At 44.2% G+C, this 14,779-nt stretch overlaps 1 protein-coding gene across 1 annotated transcript; it reads right to left on the minus strand.

Moving 5' to 3' along the window:
* Positions 1-4,753: 4,753 nt before the first annotated feature.
* Positions 4,754-14,430, minus strand: ism2b (isthmin 2b). Its single transcript, XM_072361973.1, has 6 exons — positions 13,759-14,430; positions 9,445-9,696; positions 8,072-8,393; positions 6,366-6,503; positions 6,185-6,253; positions 4,754-6,077 (listed from the first exon to the last, which is right to left on the minus strand). Exons 1-6 carry the CDS (start codon positions 13,867-13,869, stop codon positions 5,560-5,562), a joined length of 1,410 nt encoding a protein of 469 aa, XP_072218074.1. The 5' UTR covers positions 13,870-14,430; the 3' UTR covers positions 4,754-5,559.
* Between the last annotated feature and the right edge of the window lie 349 nt (positions 14,431-14,779).

A 14,779-nucleotide genomic window follows, 5' to 3' on the forward strand; every position in this document is an offset into this window, starting at 1 on the left:
CATTTCGTACAACGCTCTCATTCTGTCATGCTGTAAATTCCGTGCACCCTTGTTTCATTACAACCAATGTGGCTAGTGCAATGTGGCTATAAAAACCATAGATGTAGTGAAGCCATATTGTGATTAAAAAACAAAACAAACTGGATCATTCTTATAAGAATTTGCCAGCTAAAATCGAAACCTCCCAAAGATCCAGTGTACTGACTGTTCAGCTCTAACTGGTCCAATCAGGCACGACTCATGTTTTTTTTTTGCCTTACAGCTCTGGTAAAATTCATTGGACATGAAAATAATGCACACTCCCCAGTGCAGGATGAGTCATAAACACTTTGTAATAATTACCCTAAGGACATTACAACACCATTAAAATCCCTTCAAAATAACTGTTTAGTCATCGATGTACAAAGCAGGTGATGATGATATAAAAAAGCAGTCAAACATCTCCTATGATTTCATGGTGTCATGGGGACGCCTTTGTTTTCTGGCTGCCTTGGATGGAGACTGCATTTTCAGATTAGTCTTGTTTATCTTCTCAGAAACAAGGCCTTCCTCTGTGTCAAGCTGGCCCAGGAATGGGATAATTCAAGCTCCAGATAATCCATAAAACCCCAAGATCGTTTGGCATTCTTACATAGATAGAGCTGCTAAATCATGCATATGGATATTCTCATGTGTGCAGGCGTGCATGTGTGTACAGGCATACCACCAACTCTGTGATTATCTCTATAGTGGCTGTTTTCCATGACTTCACTCAACCCTTGTTGGTCGCAGTGAACCCTTGTTTGTTTGTGCGAAGTTGCTCTCCTTGCAAGTGATCGCCGTGGGGGGTTGGGGTCGAGGCACCCTGTAACGGGAGCAGCCAGGCACTTTAAGGGCCATGCTGTTTGCAGGTCAACCAGCCGCAACACACCCAGAGGAAATCTCATGTTCCTGCCAGCCTACAAAAGTAAACAGGTCTTTAACCACCGAGGGCTGGCACCAGGCCTGGGCCACCGACGCCATAACTAAAGGAATGAATCATATAACACACTTACTGCCCAACATGAAGGTGCAGGGCAAAGACTGTATTAGGAATTTTGATCCGTAGCCCAGTCTTGCCACTTCTTTTGGAGGGGGGGAGTGAGGGTAAAATCATTCCAACTTAATGGAAGTATAAAGATTTTGGTCTGCCTTGACTTCTGTGTAACCACAGCACGCTCCTGCAAGTGTCCTGATGCAAATGTCCTCCGTAAGCTGTGAAAAGAATTTACTCGCTTTTTAAACGCATCAGCCTGAAAACTCCAACTTCATTCAGCATGTCAGATAACATCTTTTAGCCACAGTTTATAAAAAAAACCCTCCCCTCTCTTCCATGTTTCCCTTTCCTCTCAGTTTCTCTCTCCTCTGTTTTCTCTGCCCCAGCTTTCTCCTCCGTCTGCACATCTGCGGTTATTTATCTGTTACTCTGTGGCAGCAATGTGGTCAACATGTGTCTGGCTTCCCTCCACACAGTACTCATCTGTAGTCAACTAAGGAACCACAGGGAGACCCACCAAGCTCCTTATCGCTCATTTGACTGTGAGAGCTCACCATGGCAACAGATAGATGGATTTCTGCACATTAGTACAACCCTCTTAATTGCATCCCACTTTTGGCCTAATGTTTTATTGCTAATGCATTGGCATATTTTTCACCTCTCTTCTCTTGGGTCAAAAAGGGAACAACAAGAGAAAAATAGACGCCCCGACCACTGGAATTAGAGTATCTGAGAGGACCATTCACCATGCCTAAGCCTATGGATTTGCATTACGTTGACCTTTGAACTTTTAATCTCACTGTTATTTAATCCTCTAGAAAGACCATGGCCTCAAACAACATGGTGGCAGGCATAGATCAACCTAGAAACCACAGTAATGGTGGCTGTAAGTGAAGACATGAAAGGGCTTAGGAGGTTATATAGAACAGCCCATAGATGATTTTGTCTTACTCGTTAAACGGGGCGGTCAACATGATTTTGATATCCAACTTTTCTTTTCTGGAGCTTGAATTTAAGGGAATTTTCCGCCAATATTCCTCTCAACAAATCATATTTTTGAAAATGCGTTTCATACGCAAACTAACACATGAAATGTAAACCTAAGAGTTAGCATGGTTTCACTATCCTCTCTGCTACTTACAAGCGAGGTGATCCCAAACTGAATCGTGCCCTTCACCCAGAGCCCGATCGGCTGAACCTGGAAAACTTTGTTTCGATGAGAAACATTACAGATGCATTCTAATGCATCACCACAATGAGGTATTTACAGATTACTGAGCACTACGGCTTCTATCAGCTCTGCTTAGTAAGCAGGACTCATAACATTGTCTTCCTTTAACAGTCTGACTTTATATTTAATGACAAAAGCACTTTTCAAAGTAATGGACATTTAAAGTAGTCACAGCAAAACTGTGACTACTGAGTTACTGTTTCGGCACCTGAGGTGTGGACAAAAAAGAAACGACACGTCAAAAAGTCAGATGATGAATGCAAAGTCTTTATATATATTTATATATATATATATATATGTGTGTGTGTATGTATATATATATATATATTTCTTAAGTATAATTGCAACAACATATTTATAGAACACTGCAGTCCAAAACAGAATGAAACACAGACACCTGCTGTTGCTGTAGGAAGAGATATGAGGCGAAAGATTTCCCTTTGTCAATGGGTGCCTTCAACTTTCAGTCCGATTAGTGCACCATGTTGAGTATAGTCATTTCAAAGCTTCCGCAAACTTTAAAAAAAAAAAAAAAAGAGAGAACAGACAAATAAATACTGTACAACACCATATAAGTAATACTAGATTCAGAAATCACAAAAAAGTCATGCTTTTCTTGACACTTATATGCAGATGCACCTTCATGTGACACCCAGATTCCCTTCACAACAACACGATCATCAACAACAATGGCAAAAATAAAGTGCCTTCCTTTGAAGTCGGTGGTTCCAAAATTCAAACGTGTAGCTACGTGAATCTGGAGGCGGAATTCCTGAAAAGAGGTTTGGAGCAAATATCTAAAAAGAATGAGATTGGATAGAAAGGACAAATCCGTCAGTCGTCTATAAAGTCTGTGATTTAGATGAGCAGTTGCGAGAATGAACAGGTTTGAGGTGCTACAAACCTCAAAGCTAAAACACACCCTGACAGAGGTTAAACATCAGTCTTATGAATCTCATGCACCATACATAATAGCTAAAGCCTGAAATATTTGGTGAGGGCAACTGGTTTCTGTTCCCAGTACCAATATTCTGCCGACTTATTTAGGAAGTAATGTCCTTTCTATCCAATGAAGTTCTGTGCATAAACCCAAAGACCTTAAACCGACAGCTTGAAAGCAGCATGTTTCTACTACACAATGTATCAGCGACTGTCCGGTTGTAGAGGTTTCATCTGCTTTCTGAAAGCCCACAAAAGCACTATCTGTTCATCACTTCCAATCTGGATTACACAACCAATACACTTCAACGAATCTTTACCCCAAAAACACTTTGTACAAGATCCAGAAGCGCTCCATTGACGAGGTAAATGAACAAACTGGTTTGTCATGGTCAGTTAGTCCCCCTGAGAACGTTGTAGAGACACATCTATGAGCACAATCTAATAACTGTAGAACGTTCTTTCCTCACGTCTGCAGACTTGGAGGCTGGATTTACACTGGCACCAATAGTCTGATTTTTATCTCTTTGGCACCCAGATAATATATTTTCCTGGCTGTGAAAGAAAACATGAGGAAACACACGAAGTCAATCTATGTGACAGAACATTTTAAATCAAACGTGCCTTTTTCTGCGTCGGGTACCGCCGGGAGGCTGTTCTCACAATACTCCCAAGCAAAATGGACAAGATTAAAAGAAGTTTCAAATCCCAGGGTTGCAGTCTCATTGACGTCCCAAATTCCTCAACAATTTTGAGTTTGTACAGTAACGACTACAGCGATCTCTGGTTTAAATATGCATTAAAATTAATGCATGTACAGGGCTGGATTGGTAGTCTTACAGTGGGCTAGTAGGTTTTAGGGCCAATACTATATATATATACTTATGTAGGCTATATAAAGACTGACAGCCCATCATTCAAGGACAGCAGTTCTTAAGCCAATGACAAGGTGACACAGTCGGAGCAATTGAGAACCGTGCGCCGCCCTTTTTCTTCCTTTCTCATTGCAAAATGGACGCATCCCAGCAGGGGCCTTTAGGAAATAAATAACCTAAAAGAATTCAGTTTGTTGTCAGTGAATCTGACGTTGTGCAAAACAAACAAGCAAAACAAAACGGTTCCTGAACTTGAACTAGCACGCTATACGAGTTCAGGAGAAGGCTAATCAACGAGGGGGGGTACTGTAACACCTGCTTGACGATGAACTGAGGGAACCGAATTTTGAGCAGCAGCCACAAATTAAGAGCGACTGCAGCCCTCAACTGAGCATAATCCAGAAGACTGCCCTGCTTCGAAGTGGCCACCTACAGTGAGCGGACAGCCAGGCAGTTTGACTACATGCTCGAATTCGAGAATCTGTCAGCTGACAGGCTATTCTTGTGGTTAAAAAGACTCAGAATGATGACAATCAGAAAAAGATACCCGCACATCGAAAAAAACCCCACCAGAACAAGAACGATTCATTGAGCTGACTCTAGAGTCAGTAAAGGAAATGAGAGAAAAGGGAGGTGGACTTTATGCGTTATTATGCAATCTACTGTGGGGGCGATCATTGTCTAAGGTGCTGAGGCCAGATGATACTTTGATATTGAGTCTGAAGAGGAAGGTAACCTATTCAAGTGTGTGTGCACTTGTCTTGATATATTTTTATGACCAACTCCTGATGGAAGACCAACATTATGAGGACATTACATTTGTAGTTGTGATTGTTGGACTCCTGGACCAAAAACACCAGGGCTGATTTTTATGTCCCAGTCCAGCCATGTGCATGTGGTAATGTTTGGATCTACTGACATTTTGTTCCCCTTAAATCCTTTGTAAAGCCTGAGGGATTTATAAAATAGCAGCATAGTAAGGACATCCATCTGCCAGACTCTGGCTATACCTATGTTTCTTTCCTCAAAATAACCAGCCCCATGTTCAAACGACAGTTCCGACTGTAAAACCTGTGGATATATATAGACTGCATGTTACTAATGTTAACCACGAGCGCTTCAGGACACCATAAAACAAGCCAGTGGGTAGACATCATGCTTACATGCACCAAAGAGAGTGTAGTGAATATAAAAAGAAAGCATTTCATGTAATGCCAGATGTGTAAGAGGTTGGCAAGCAACGGGACAACACTTTTTTTTTTCTTTTTCTGTCCATTCGTTAAAATCAGTTCATCGAGCCTGATATCAGGACAATGTGCCCGATCCTAACTTGAGACAGACTCCATACGAAACCACCAATCACAAACATTAATGCATGGTTAATAGCTGATGCTTTGTTTTTAAGTAATATTTCAGGACTTTTAAGGTAGGCTGTCTTTTCTCGAATTAGGATCGGGCCTTCTGACTCTGGTTGAAGTGGTAGTTTTGGCTGTGGTCCCTCAGTACTCCCTGGCCTCTTCCAGTTCATTCATGAACACGTCTTCGTGGGGGTTCTCTGGGCAGCTCAACCCGTTATTGGGTGGCCGCACCGCATGGAAGCGACTCCAGTCTCCCTTGCAAAGGATCCAAGGGATCACATCTACTTTGAAGTGCAGCTCGTGTGAGAATTCAGTGCTGATCAGGTTAGGCGTGCCTGCGCCTTTCCCCCGCGTGATCAGCTGTCTCCGATCATCGTAACAACAATGCTGCGCTGCAAGGGTGGAGGAGTCACTGGAAAGCGCCGAGCGGATACAGCTGCGGGCTGAGGGCTTGTAGATGTCCAGGCGCTCCTTGGGGCTGCTGGCATCGCGCCAGCGGAACGGCCGGCCGTGAATCTCGTCGTAGACGCTGACCACGGTGTACGCCACTTCAGACGGGTAGGAGCAGGGGCAGCTGGGCAGCTCAGACAAAACCTGGTGGAGGTACTTCTGCAGGAACTCGCTCTTGCAATTGAGCCATTTCTCACAGCTGTCCACATCTAGTGGGAAAAAGGACAATGGAAGGAAGAGCTCAAGTTAATCATGGGGGCTTTTCTGAGTAATTTTCTAAGGTAATGCTGCTATGAGGTCTTTAAAAAGAAATCACCTGTTCCAAATGGCTCTGTGCCATTCTCCATCTCAAAAGGAAAAGGCTCTACCACCGTGTTGACATCCCCTATAAAGAGAAGAGCCGTGGCTCAGCGTTAGATTAGGAACCATTTGCCACGACAGACCACAGATATCTGAATATTCTTTCTAGTACTCCTTAAATACATGTATAATCTCACCAGGACAAGGATCCAGGTCACACTTAGAAGCCTCTGTCAGAGTGCAGGAGTAGCCACAGGACTTAGTCCTCTTCCTCTCGCCGTGTCCACATGTCACTGAGCAGGGAGACCAAGGAGTCCATTCATCCGTGTCCTTCTCTGAAGGGAAGACAAGAATGCAAAAATATTTACTGACTCTATACATAAAAAGTCCCAAAAACCTTGATGTGAGGTGTTGAGATTATCACTGGCGCACCATGTCACAGTTTTCATTACGGGGAAGAATACTAGATGTGTTGGATTTAATGAGGTAATAGGAAGTGTTTAGAAGAGTTTCAAAAAGCAGGCTGAACTGTTTTGTTTTGACAAGAACTCCTGTCATCCTGCAGTCTAATCTAACCTTTCCCATGCAGACACATGTTCATTTTAAGCAGTCTTTGGTGAAATTAGAGGGCGTGAAGCTGTGCTGTGGCTGTCCGCCTCCGCACCATATTTCCTTGTGGTGTTAATAACACTGAAAACATGTCCTTCTTGATTAAAGGCGAGGTGGGTGCAGAAATACCAGCTTGGGTGTAGCAAGAATCCAATTTTACATCGTGGGCTGTGCCAACTCGCTATGTGGCCATACGGGTATGAGGTCTCAGGAGAATCGTAATTACAGAAGACGCAAAGGTTGGCATCCTTGATTTATGTCAACCAAGTCTTCAGATGTAACCGCTTAATGGGCATTGTTGCCCTTTGATGGCTCGCTTGTGTTCACAAAAGTCAAACAGATAAAAAGACAAATAACGACTAAATGGATCAGGGAATTAAGAGTAAAAACTAGTTTTAGAAACTTGCTACTGCATTACCTTACAACACAAGAGTGGGCAGAACCACCTGCAAACACCTCAGACAGACCTTTGAGGAAGAGAACTTTCTACTGTATCAAGTCCATGACAGACAGTAGGCCTGACTTTCTTTCAGTCTCGGTCAATAACCATGTGCATCTCACCTCTCTTTCTCTCTCATTATTTACTATTTTTGTCACTGAATAAGTCGTCTGTGCAGAGCAGAGACACAACACAAGTTATGCGGTGCGGTTAAACCCTTTTCGGGAAATTCCTGAACTGGCTCAAAAAGGCTGAGCCGCGGAGAGCGGCGAGGGCCGCCAGGGTCTGAGGTGGGGGCCGGTGGTGGTGGGAGGGCTAGGGGTCCCGGGTAAGGATGAAAGAGCCGGCCAAATGGCCCCTGTCATTCTGTGTTCCCAATCTGCCCTCTAATTGTCCGCAAGCAGAAGGATGTTTTGTCCCAGGAAACAGTGCCGGCCTCACGCTGCCATTAGCGAGCGCATCGAACCCATCTTCAAAAGCCAGGCCTCTGCGACCAGCACTACCAGTGTCGACTTCAAAGTACCCATAACTCACAATGTCCTCATGGTCGAGTGCTCATGCTGCCTCGTATGCTGGCATCATTTAGTTCTCTGTGACTGTGAAGACAGTTATCAAGCAGCCTCTATAAGCCACTCAGTGATGTTCCTGCATTCATTCTCTTTTTGCTCCTTTTCTCAGCTCCACTACCAGTTTATTCCTTAAGTCATTCATTTTGTTTCCTTCCTTTTTTACCTTTTAATGTCTGTCAACAATGTAAAGCTATAATCTGTTTGATGAAGTCATATATCGGAAAAAAACCCAGCTTTGATATGACACCTCTAACAGACAGAGAGAGCGCCATTTGGCAAAACTTACCATAGTAGCTCTGCATTGGATCCCAGCCTTCGTTCCAGCGAGTATCCCAGTCTCCGCCTACCCCACTGGGTAAGGGCTCTTCACTCCCGTAATCCAAAGAGTAATCTTCCTCCCCCTCTTCCTCGCCAGTTTCCTCTATGCCTGACCGACTGTTGCTGTCCTCACTGGAGTCGGTATAACTCCAAAAGAGGGGCCAGAAAAGCTTCTTCCCTCCGAGCCAATCTACTGTGGAAGAGGGGGAGGAGGAGGGTAGCCAGTCTTTTTCGTTGGCCAAGTCCATCTCTACCTCCATCTGAGGGTCGTCAACCACTTCTATGGTTACCTACACAGAACAGGAGAAGGTCTCTGTTAGTCCTAAACCACAGCGCATTCAGCCATACCGTTCATCTGAACACTGACGACATCCAAATGTGTTCACCCGAACAACTACCAACCGATAGCATATCTAAATGACTTCCTAATGATCGGTTGTCGACGAAGACAAACAACAAGCGACCGAGCAGTTCAATTGTGCTGCACTAAGTCTGCTTTTGCAGCCAAAGGTATTCAGAAACGTTAAGCACCACAAATACTTTTTGCAGCTTTAGCGCTTCACTTACGAGCTCTCCTCAGGAAATCAGCCATGTCAAATCTTTGGAGGAGCATTTCAGTGAGAGAACCCTTTCCCTAGATCCAAGCCAGCCAGTGAGCATGAGCATTCAGCCAACCGAAAGCTCCTCTCGGGGAGAGAATGTGAACCTTTTTTTCTGGATAACTACCTTTCATCACCATGACTCATGACTCATCCTAGATGCTACGGTACTTCCAAGGGTGCGCTCCAGCTGATGTGAAGTCCAGGCGGCACTGAGAGAACAGACCCGAACTATGTTTCTGTAACTAAAAATAGATTTTTTGGGAACCAAAATCTGTTGTTTGTCCTAAAGTGTATATCATCTTCCAGTTAGAGCAGTCTTTGTACGCGGTGTAGACATAGGTCTACATCATTATGTTCCTCTAACCACATCCTGATTACACTGACCAGGGTTGAAGAGAACAAGTGCCTTGAAATAAGTTAAACTGTTTGACTGTTTTGGGCTTAATGAAAGGAAATGATGAGGACTTAATGTACACGCATGATTACAGATCCCTCTTTCCTACATTTTAATATGATCGAAGCAAAAAAGACATAGCCGTGCCTCCAGAATTAGGCCGAGAGTTTGCTGATTTTGTAACACATCTTGGAAGAAGTACTATAACAGACACAACTGTATATAAAACCTCTTTGTTCCTGCGAGTTTTCTGTATGTTATTTCATGCACTGATAACCGGCAGCCATTTAAGATGTTAAAATACTAAAACACAGCTAAGTGTGACTCCTCTCTATCCCCACTTGCCTGAATGTTTGGGTTCTGCGAGTTAATGTCGGCATTGGCCAGGTCTGGAAAGTTGTTCAGGTCCAAGATGAAAGGTTTCGTCTCCTCCTCGGGCTCAGGCTGCGGAAGAACACCAACGGAACGGTGTTGGGGATGAGACCACCTCCTCTGGTGGCTGTGAGGCTCAGGCAGGAGGCTCTGCACCTGGTTCTGCTGCTCCAAAGCCTCGGGGACATACTGGACCCCACCACTGTGACCTGGGTGGCCATGAGCCTGAAGGAAAGTGCAGGTGAATACGTTGAGTTAAGTTGTTTGACCTTGACAACAAATTGTTTCCCTTAAAGACATTTAGGGGATTTATAGGGGAGACTTATGAGAAATTGTGGAAAGAAACGCCTTGAAGCCCTGTTTTTCCATCTTATATGAAGGTAAGAAGACGGAACAACCATTCACACTCAAAACCCAATGGTTGCTTTGGCGCTAATGACCAAAAAAAAGCTACATTCTTTAAAATGGTTTAATAAATAGGATTAGTTGGACACCCATAAAGAAACCACGATGACATCCACAGCTTGGTCAGCAGTTCCAAAAAGCCATGAGGCATCCGACTAACCAGCCAAGTGATCATCCAGCCTTCGTTTCATTTTCTTTTTTTTTTCCCACAACAGTCATGGCATCCAGGCTGTGGACAAAGAGGCTCCTGTGCCAGAGAGATCCTCTTTTAGCTTTAATGAGAGGGCCTGGGAGGCGTGGGACCCCTGGCCTGATGCAGTGTGTCTGAACCTGCTGTGCTGCTGTCATTACAAGCCACCGCTTCATGTGACCTTTCAGGTTTTACAGTTAATCAGAAGGGAGAAATGCTCAAGTCTCAGAATAATGCTGATTAACAGTGTCATTTTCGGTGGGTTGGATTGTTTGCTGTTTAAAGGGACACATGTCGCTGGTTATAAAAAAAAAAAGAAAAATCGAATCTACACCCTCCAAGGAAGCCTTGTCTGCCATTCACTCACGTCTATGTCATATGCTAGACTGGCCCACACAGATGATTGGACAAGAATTTGAGATTGGCTTTGAGCCAGTTTGTGGTCTGCTCAGTAAAACAGGGTCAGTTGAAAGGCTAAAGAGGAGAAGAAATATCTGAATTCATGGCCAGTCAGTTGATGATTTATGGTTATGGCCTCTGGAGCAGGGCATATTTTTCAGTGACTGCCTACGATTGTCCCACGCGTGTGGTTGGTCAAATCTAAGAGTGCGGACACATAAAGCCCTGGTCGAGGAGAAGCCTGTCAGGCGTGATAAATGATGGAGTTGGCCCCTCTCCTCAGATATCTGTAAACTGGTGGTGACAAACAGGTAACCTTTTAGGAATATTTAGCCCCTCTCTCTGTAACCGAATACACCGTTTGGAAAAAGTTCAAGCCAACATGACATGTGGTGCAATAAATCCAATGTGACCAACTCGGTACTTCATCGAAGCAGACTGACTGAGGCAAAACCAAAGAAAACAGTCACAAAATCATTTCAGCTCTCTGTAAGAATTCTCAACGTGTTAATTCACAGAACCCACACAAAAAGTACAGCAGAGTTTTCTGCTTCTTTTTTTTTTTAAGGTCACTCTTCTTGATTTTCAGGTGGACGTTGCACTTCACTGTTGTTTTCAATGAAAAACTGGCCCTGTTTGGAGCGACATTTTCAGTCCTTTATGAAATGCAAGTATAGCTAAAACAGCTGTGAAACCGCCAGAAAAATATTTGCAACTGTTGGGATAATTGAGTTGTGCAAGCCCTTTTTAGGGAAAAGCAGTTTGAGCTATTAGCAGCTGCTTGTCGTTACTTAATCACTGTCTCGTTTGACTTTGGTCCATTGGTCTAACAAAACAATACAACTGAGGACGTCTCCTTGGACTGGAATGGACATTTTCATCACTACACAAGTTCATGATCTGTGGATAAATCCCACAAAAACCAGCTTGGTTCTGTTGCAAGGGGTTTCAAGTTAGTTTTAAAACGATCGGCTCACTGAAAAATCCAACTTGTCATGCATCATTGTGTAGAAAACCTTTTTTTTTTTTTATTTCTATTAATCAGTAATAATTAATTAACTCTGGAATTTATGGTAACAAATTTTTTTTTTTTTTTTAAATACATAAAAAGGCTATTATTCTCTGTATGAACATACTGAGAAATACTGGCCATCGTGATAGATCTGACATTTTGTCCAAGATTGAACTGGATAGATCCTCCAGCGCAACGCCGTGTCTCATCCTGTACCAGGCCCGAGCGCATCGCCATGGAATCAGACCAGCGGAGATCACAACCCACATATCATAACAGATACACGCAAACACAAAAAAGACCAAGTCCAGAGTCTCGAAAGAGGCCACATACTTTCACACCCTCCTCATCCAGTGTTGTTTCACATCTGGATCTTGTATTCTTTCGCCCTGTATATCACTCTCCTCCTCCTTTCTTCCTCCCCCTTGTTCTCTCTGATCCTGCTCTCCTCCTCTCAGTAGTGGGGCTCCTCTGATCAAAGGCCCGATGGCTGATGGCATGCAGTGTGTTTAACAGGGAGGCTACATGGATGCAGTGGGGTACCTTGGGCTGACCCTGGAGACTGCATTCTGTCCTCAGATGTTACCGACGTCCACGCTTTCGGATAAGCACTGCGTGCTGCTTTCTAGATGAGTGGACCCATTTCAGGCTACTGTCACTGCTACTGCTGATGATGACACACATTCAGGTTAGGGAGAGAGGCTAGGGACACTGGATGAGGCCAGAGGGGGCTGAGGTGAGGGGTAGGGACGAGATCCGGAGGGATTTGGGGGCTGGGGGGCAGGCAGTCTGGGAAGGCATGCAGTGTGGCAGCCCTGATTTATGTGCACGCAGATATCAAAGGCCCCTGCACTTGGTTGTTTCCAAACCATTACAGAAGAACAATAAACTATGGACGCTCTTTGATCGCCATCTTTTTCAAATGGAAACAGGACAACAAATGCATGCCTGGTGGAATCGGGGTGAGGTCGTGGAGGCTGGGGTGGGGGTTACAAAGCGGAGAGTAAACAGGGCAAACAGGTCCCGATATTTGGAAAAGAGGCCACTTCGACACAGTTCTCCACCCTCTCCTCTTTGCTGAGAGATGGGGGTAAAGCTAAAAACAGGAAATTCCACATTAACACAAAAAAGAGCCAATGTAAACAATCAGATGAATGACACTTGACCTGAGCTCCAGTGTGAGAGATGCCGACGGGTTTGCCTTATTCTGGTTACATAAGCATCTCGTTACTGGGCACCCGTTTTTCTGACCCCCCCCCCCCCCTCCTGTCCCTCCTCTCCCTCCCTTTTCCGCTGTTAATCTCCACTAACCATCCACCACATACAGACACACACTGAGCAGGTCAGAGGCAAAGGTACAGAGTCATCCACTACTACTAACCACCGGTGAATGGAACGAACAGCCGAACGAGCCACAGTCCCTTCTTTCCTTCCACTGTTTTCTCTCCGTCTCTTCTTGCTTTGACATCAATCAGACAGACGATGAGAGAAAAAGTCTCAACAGGGCATCCATGGGAGGCCACACAAGACGGGGAGTTCAAAGGCAAAAACTGAACCCTGACACACACACCAACAGACTTTGATTTCCAAATATGTCTGTGTGTAACACAAACATTCCCTTAGACACACCACACACTCCGCAGCGTGTGTATGGAGGGAGCCTGGATTTATGATAGCAGGGTGTATGCCCAGTGATGGCAAACGTTACTATACATGGAGAGAGAAGTGGAGAAAAAAGAAAGAAAAAAGAAAGCAACATGTACTAATGTGGAAATTTAGTCATTTAGGTCTCATTTTTATGGCGTTTAAATGTTAATAAAGCATACAAAGAAATGTAAAACATATTGCACATGGAAACTGACAACAGTGATATTTCCCAAAGGCCCTGCACGTTGGAGGCTATTTAACAATTATGTTGTTAATGACTGTATTCACGTTATTCGTATGGGCATTGAATTACCTGGGGTTACCCACCATTAGTTTTTTTTTTAAATTTTTGTTTTTATCAATACAGTCTTTTTTCTTTTTTTTTTAAGCGCTGCTTTAGAATGGGGTTAAAAAGCACGAGAATACACAGAGAATGACCATTACAATAGTTGGCAAAAGAGCAAAAGCATACACTAGCTGCCAAAAAAAAAAACTAAAAACCTTCAGTGGGAAGCAGGTGGGAGTTTAAGACGTACACGTTTGGAAAGTTTTTTTTAGCAAAGCTTTGAGCAATAAAAATGACACAACACATCATTTAAAATATATGTATCTAATGAGAAATAGAGGAACTTACTTTATGGGCAAAATTCTTGCGTTTGGTTGGAAACCCTGCCCCCAAAGTGACGAGAAGTATTGACCAAAGCATGAGGAGCATCTGAAATCTCCTCGCGACCTCTTGACGCATCTTCTTTGACTTCAACGCTTCCCGTGAAGATTTGTAAAAGTTCTTTACTTTACGTTCTCGTCGCGGTGAGTCTTCTGCTTGAGGAGAAACGTCCTACTCGTCTTCCGTTCGCCGCAAACTTTAGCTCAGAACAAACGCCGATTTAAACCTCGTGAGGCTCAGAGCGTCGCACTTTATGAAGATGCGCACCAGCGTCCGGAGGTATCCCGCGCGCTATCCATATCTGGTACCAGCGTCTCGCGCAGCAACTGTCAGACCCTTTGGCTGGTCGAGCTCAATGCGTCTCTTCCCCATAAAAAACACGGTTTGAGAGTCCTTTAAGTACCAGAAAGAAGCAAAGTACCCCACGCAGAATCTCCCCGTCCGCACCGGCGCTCACTTATTCAGCTACTTTAAACTGTGACTCACTCGTCGTGGGTGGGTGTTTGCTTCCAATACATTGTCATCTGGAGTTCATAGTATGATTTTGCTTGCTATCTGTCTGATGCGTTAATCCATTATCGAGCTGAAGTTCATCCACCGGTTCCACAGTACGAGTGTGTGCGTCCCGCCCAGCCAACCGGTCTCGGTAAACTTGTCTTTTACGCACGCTTTCAGAGGTTTCATGCACAGGGAGGTAGGGGTGGGATTGCTCACAGCTGTGTGGAGAGGGGGTGGGGGGGTGCACTGGGGCCACTGAGGTACTTGATAAGGTCTTAAGGTTTTGTTTGATAGAACCGACCACAGACATAAGACACGAAGTGAATAATAAGAAGTATCACTGGCAAAAATCCTTCCTCCCTACAATACCTTTAGATTAACTGCGATTATTAATCAGCCAATTAACTGTTGCCTTAATTCTTTAAAGTGTTTTCAAACACTTTTTTTCTTTTAGTTCGTTTGCCAGGAGTAATTTTCTCACCACCACCCC

The sequence above is a fragment of the Leuresthes tenuis genome, unplaced genomic scaffold, assembly GCF_036924035.1.
Source record: "Leuresthes tenuis unplaced genomic scaffold, fLeuTen1.0.hap1 SCAF_13, whole genome shotgun sequence".
NCBI classification, from domain to species: Eukaryota; Metazoa; Chordata; class Actinopteri; order Atheriniformes; family Atherinopsidae; genus Leuresthes; species Leuresthes tenuis.

Coding starts and splice junctions, on each gene's coding strand:
- ism2b (XM_072361973.1), bottom strand. CDS start 13,869: ATGCGTCAAGAGGTCGCGAGGAGATTTCAGATGCTCCTCATGCTTTGG. Junction 8,394..9,444: donor CGCAGAACCCAAACATTCAG/GCAAGTGGGGAT, acceptor TGTTCTGTGTAG/GTAACCATAGAAGTGGTTGA. Junction 6,078..6,184: donor CACAGAGCCATTTGGAACAG/GTGATTTCTTTT, acceptor TTTTCCCACTAG/ATGTGGACAGCTGTGAGAAA.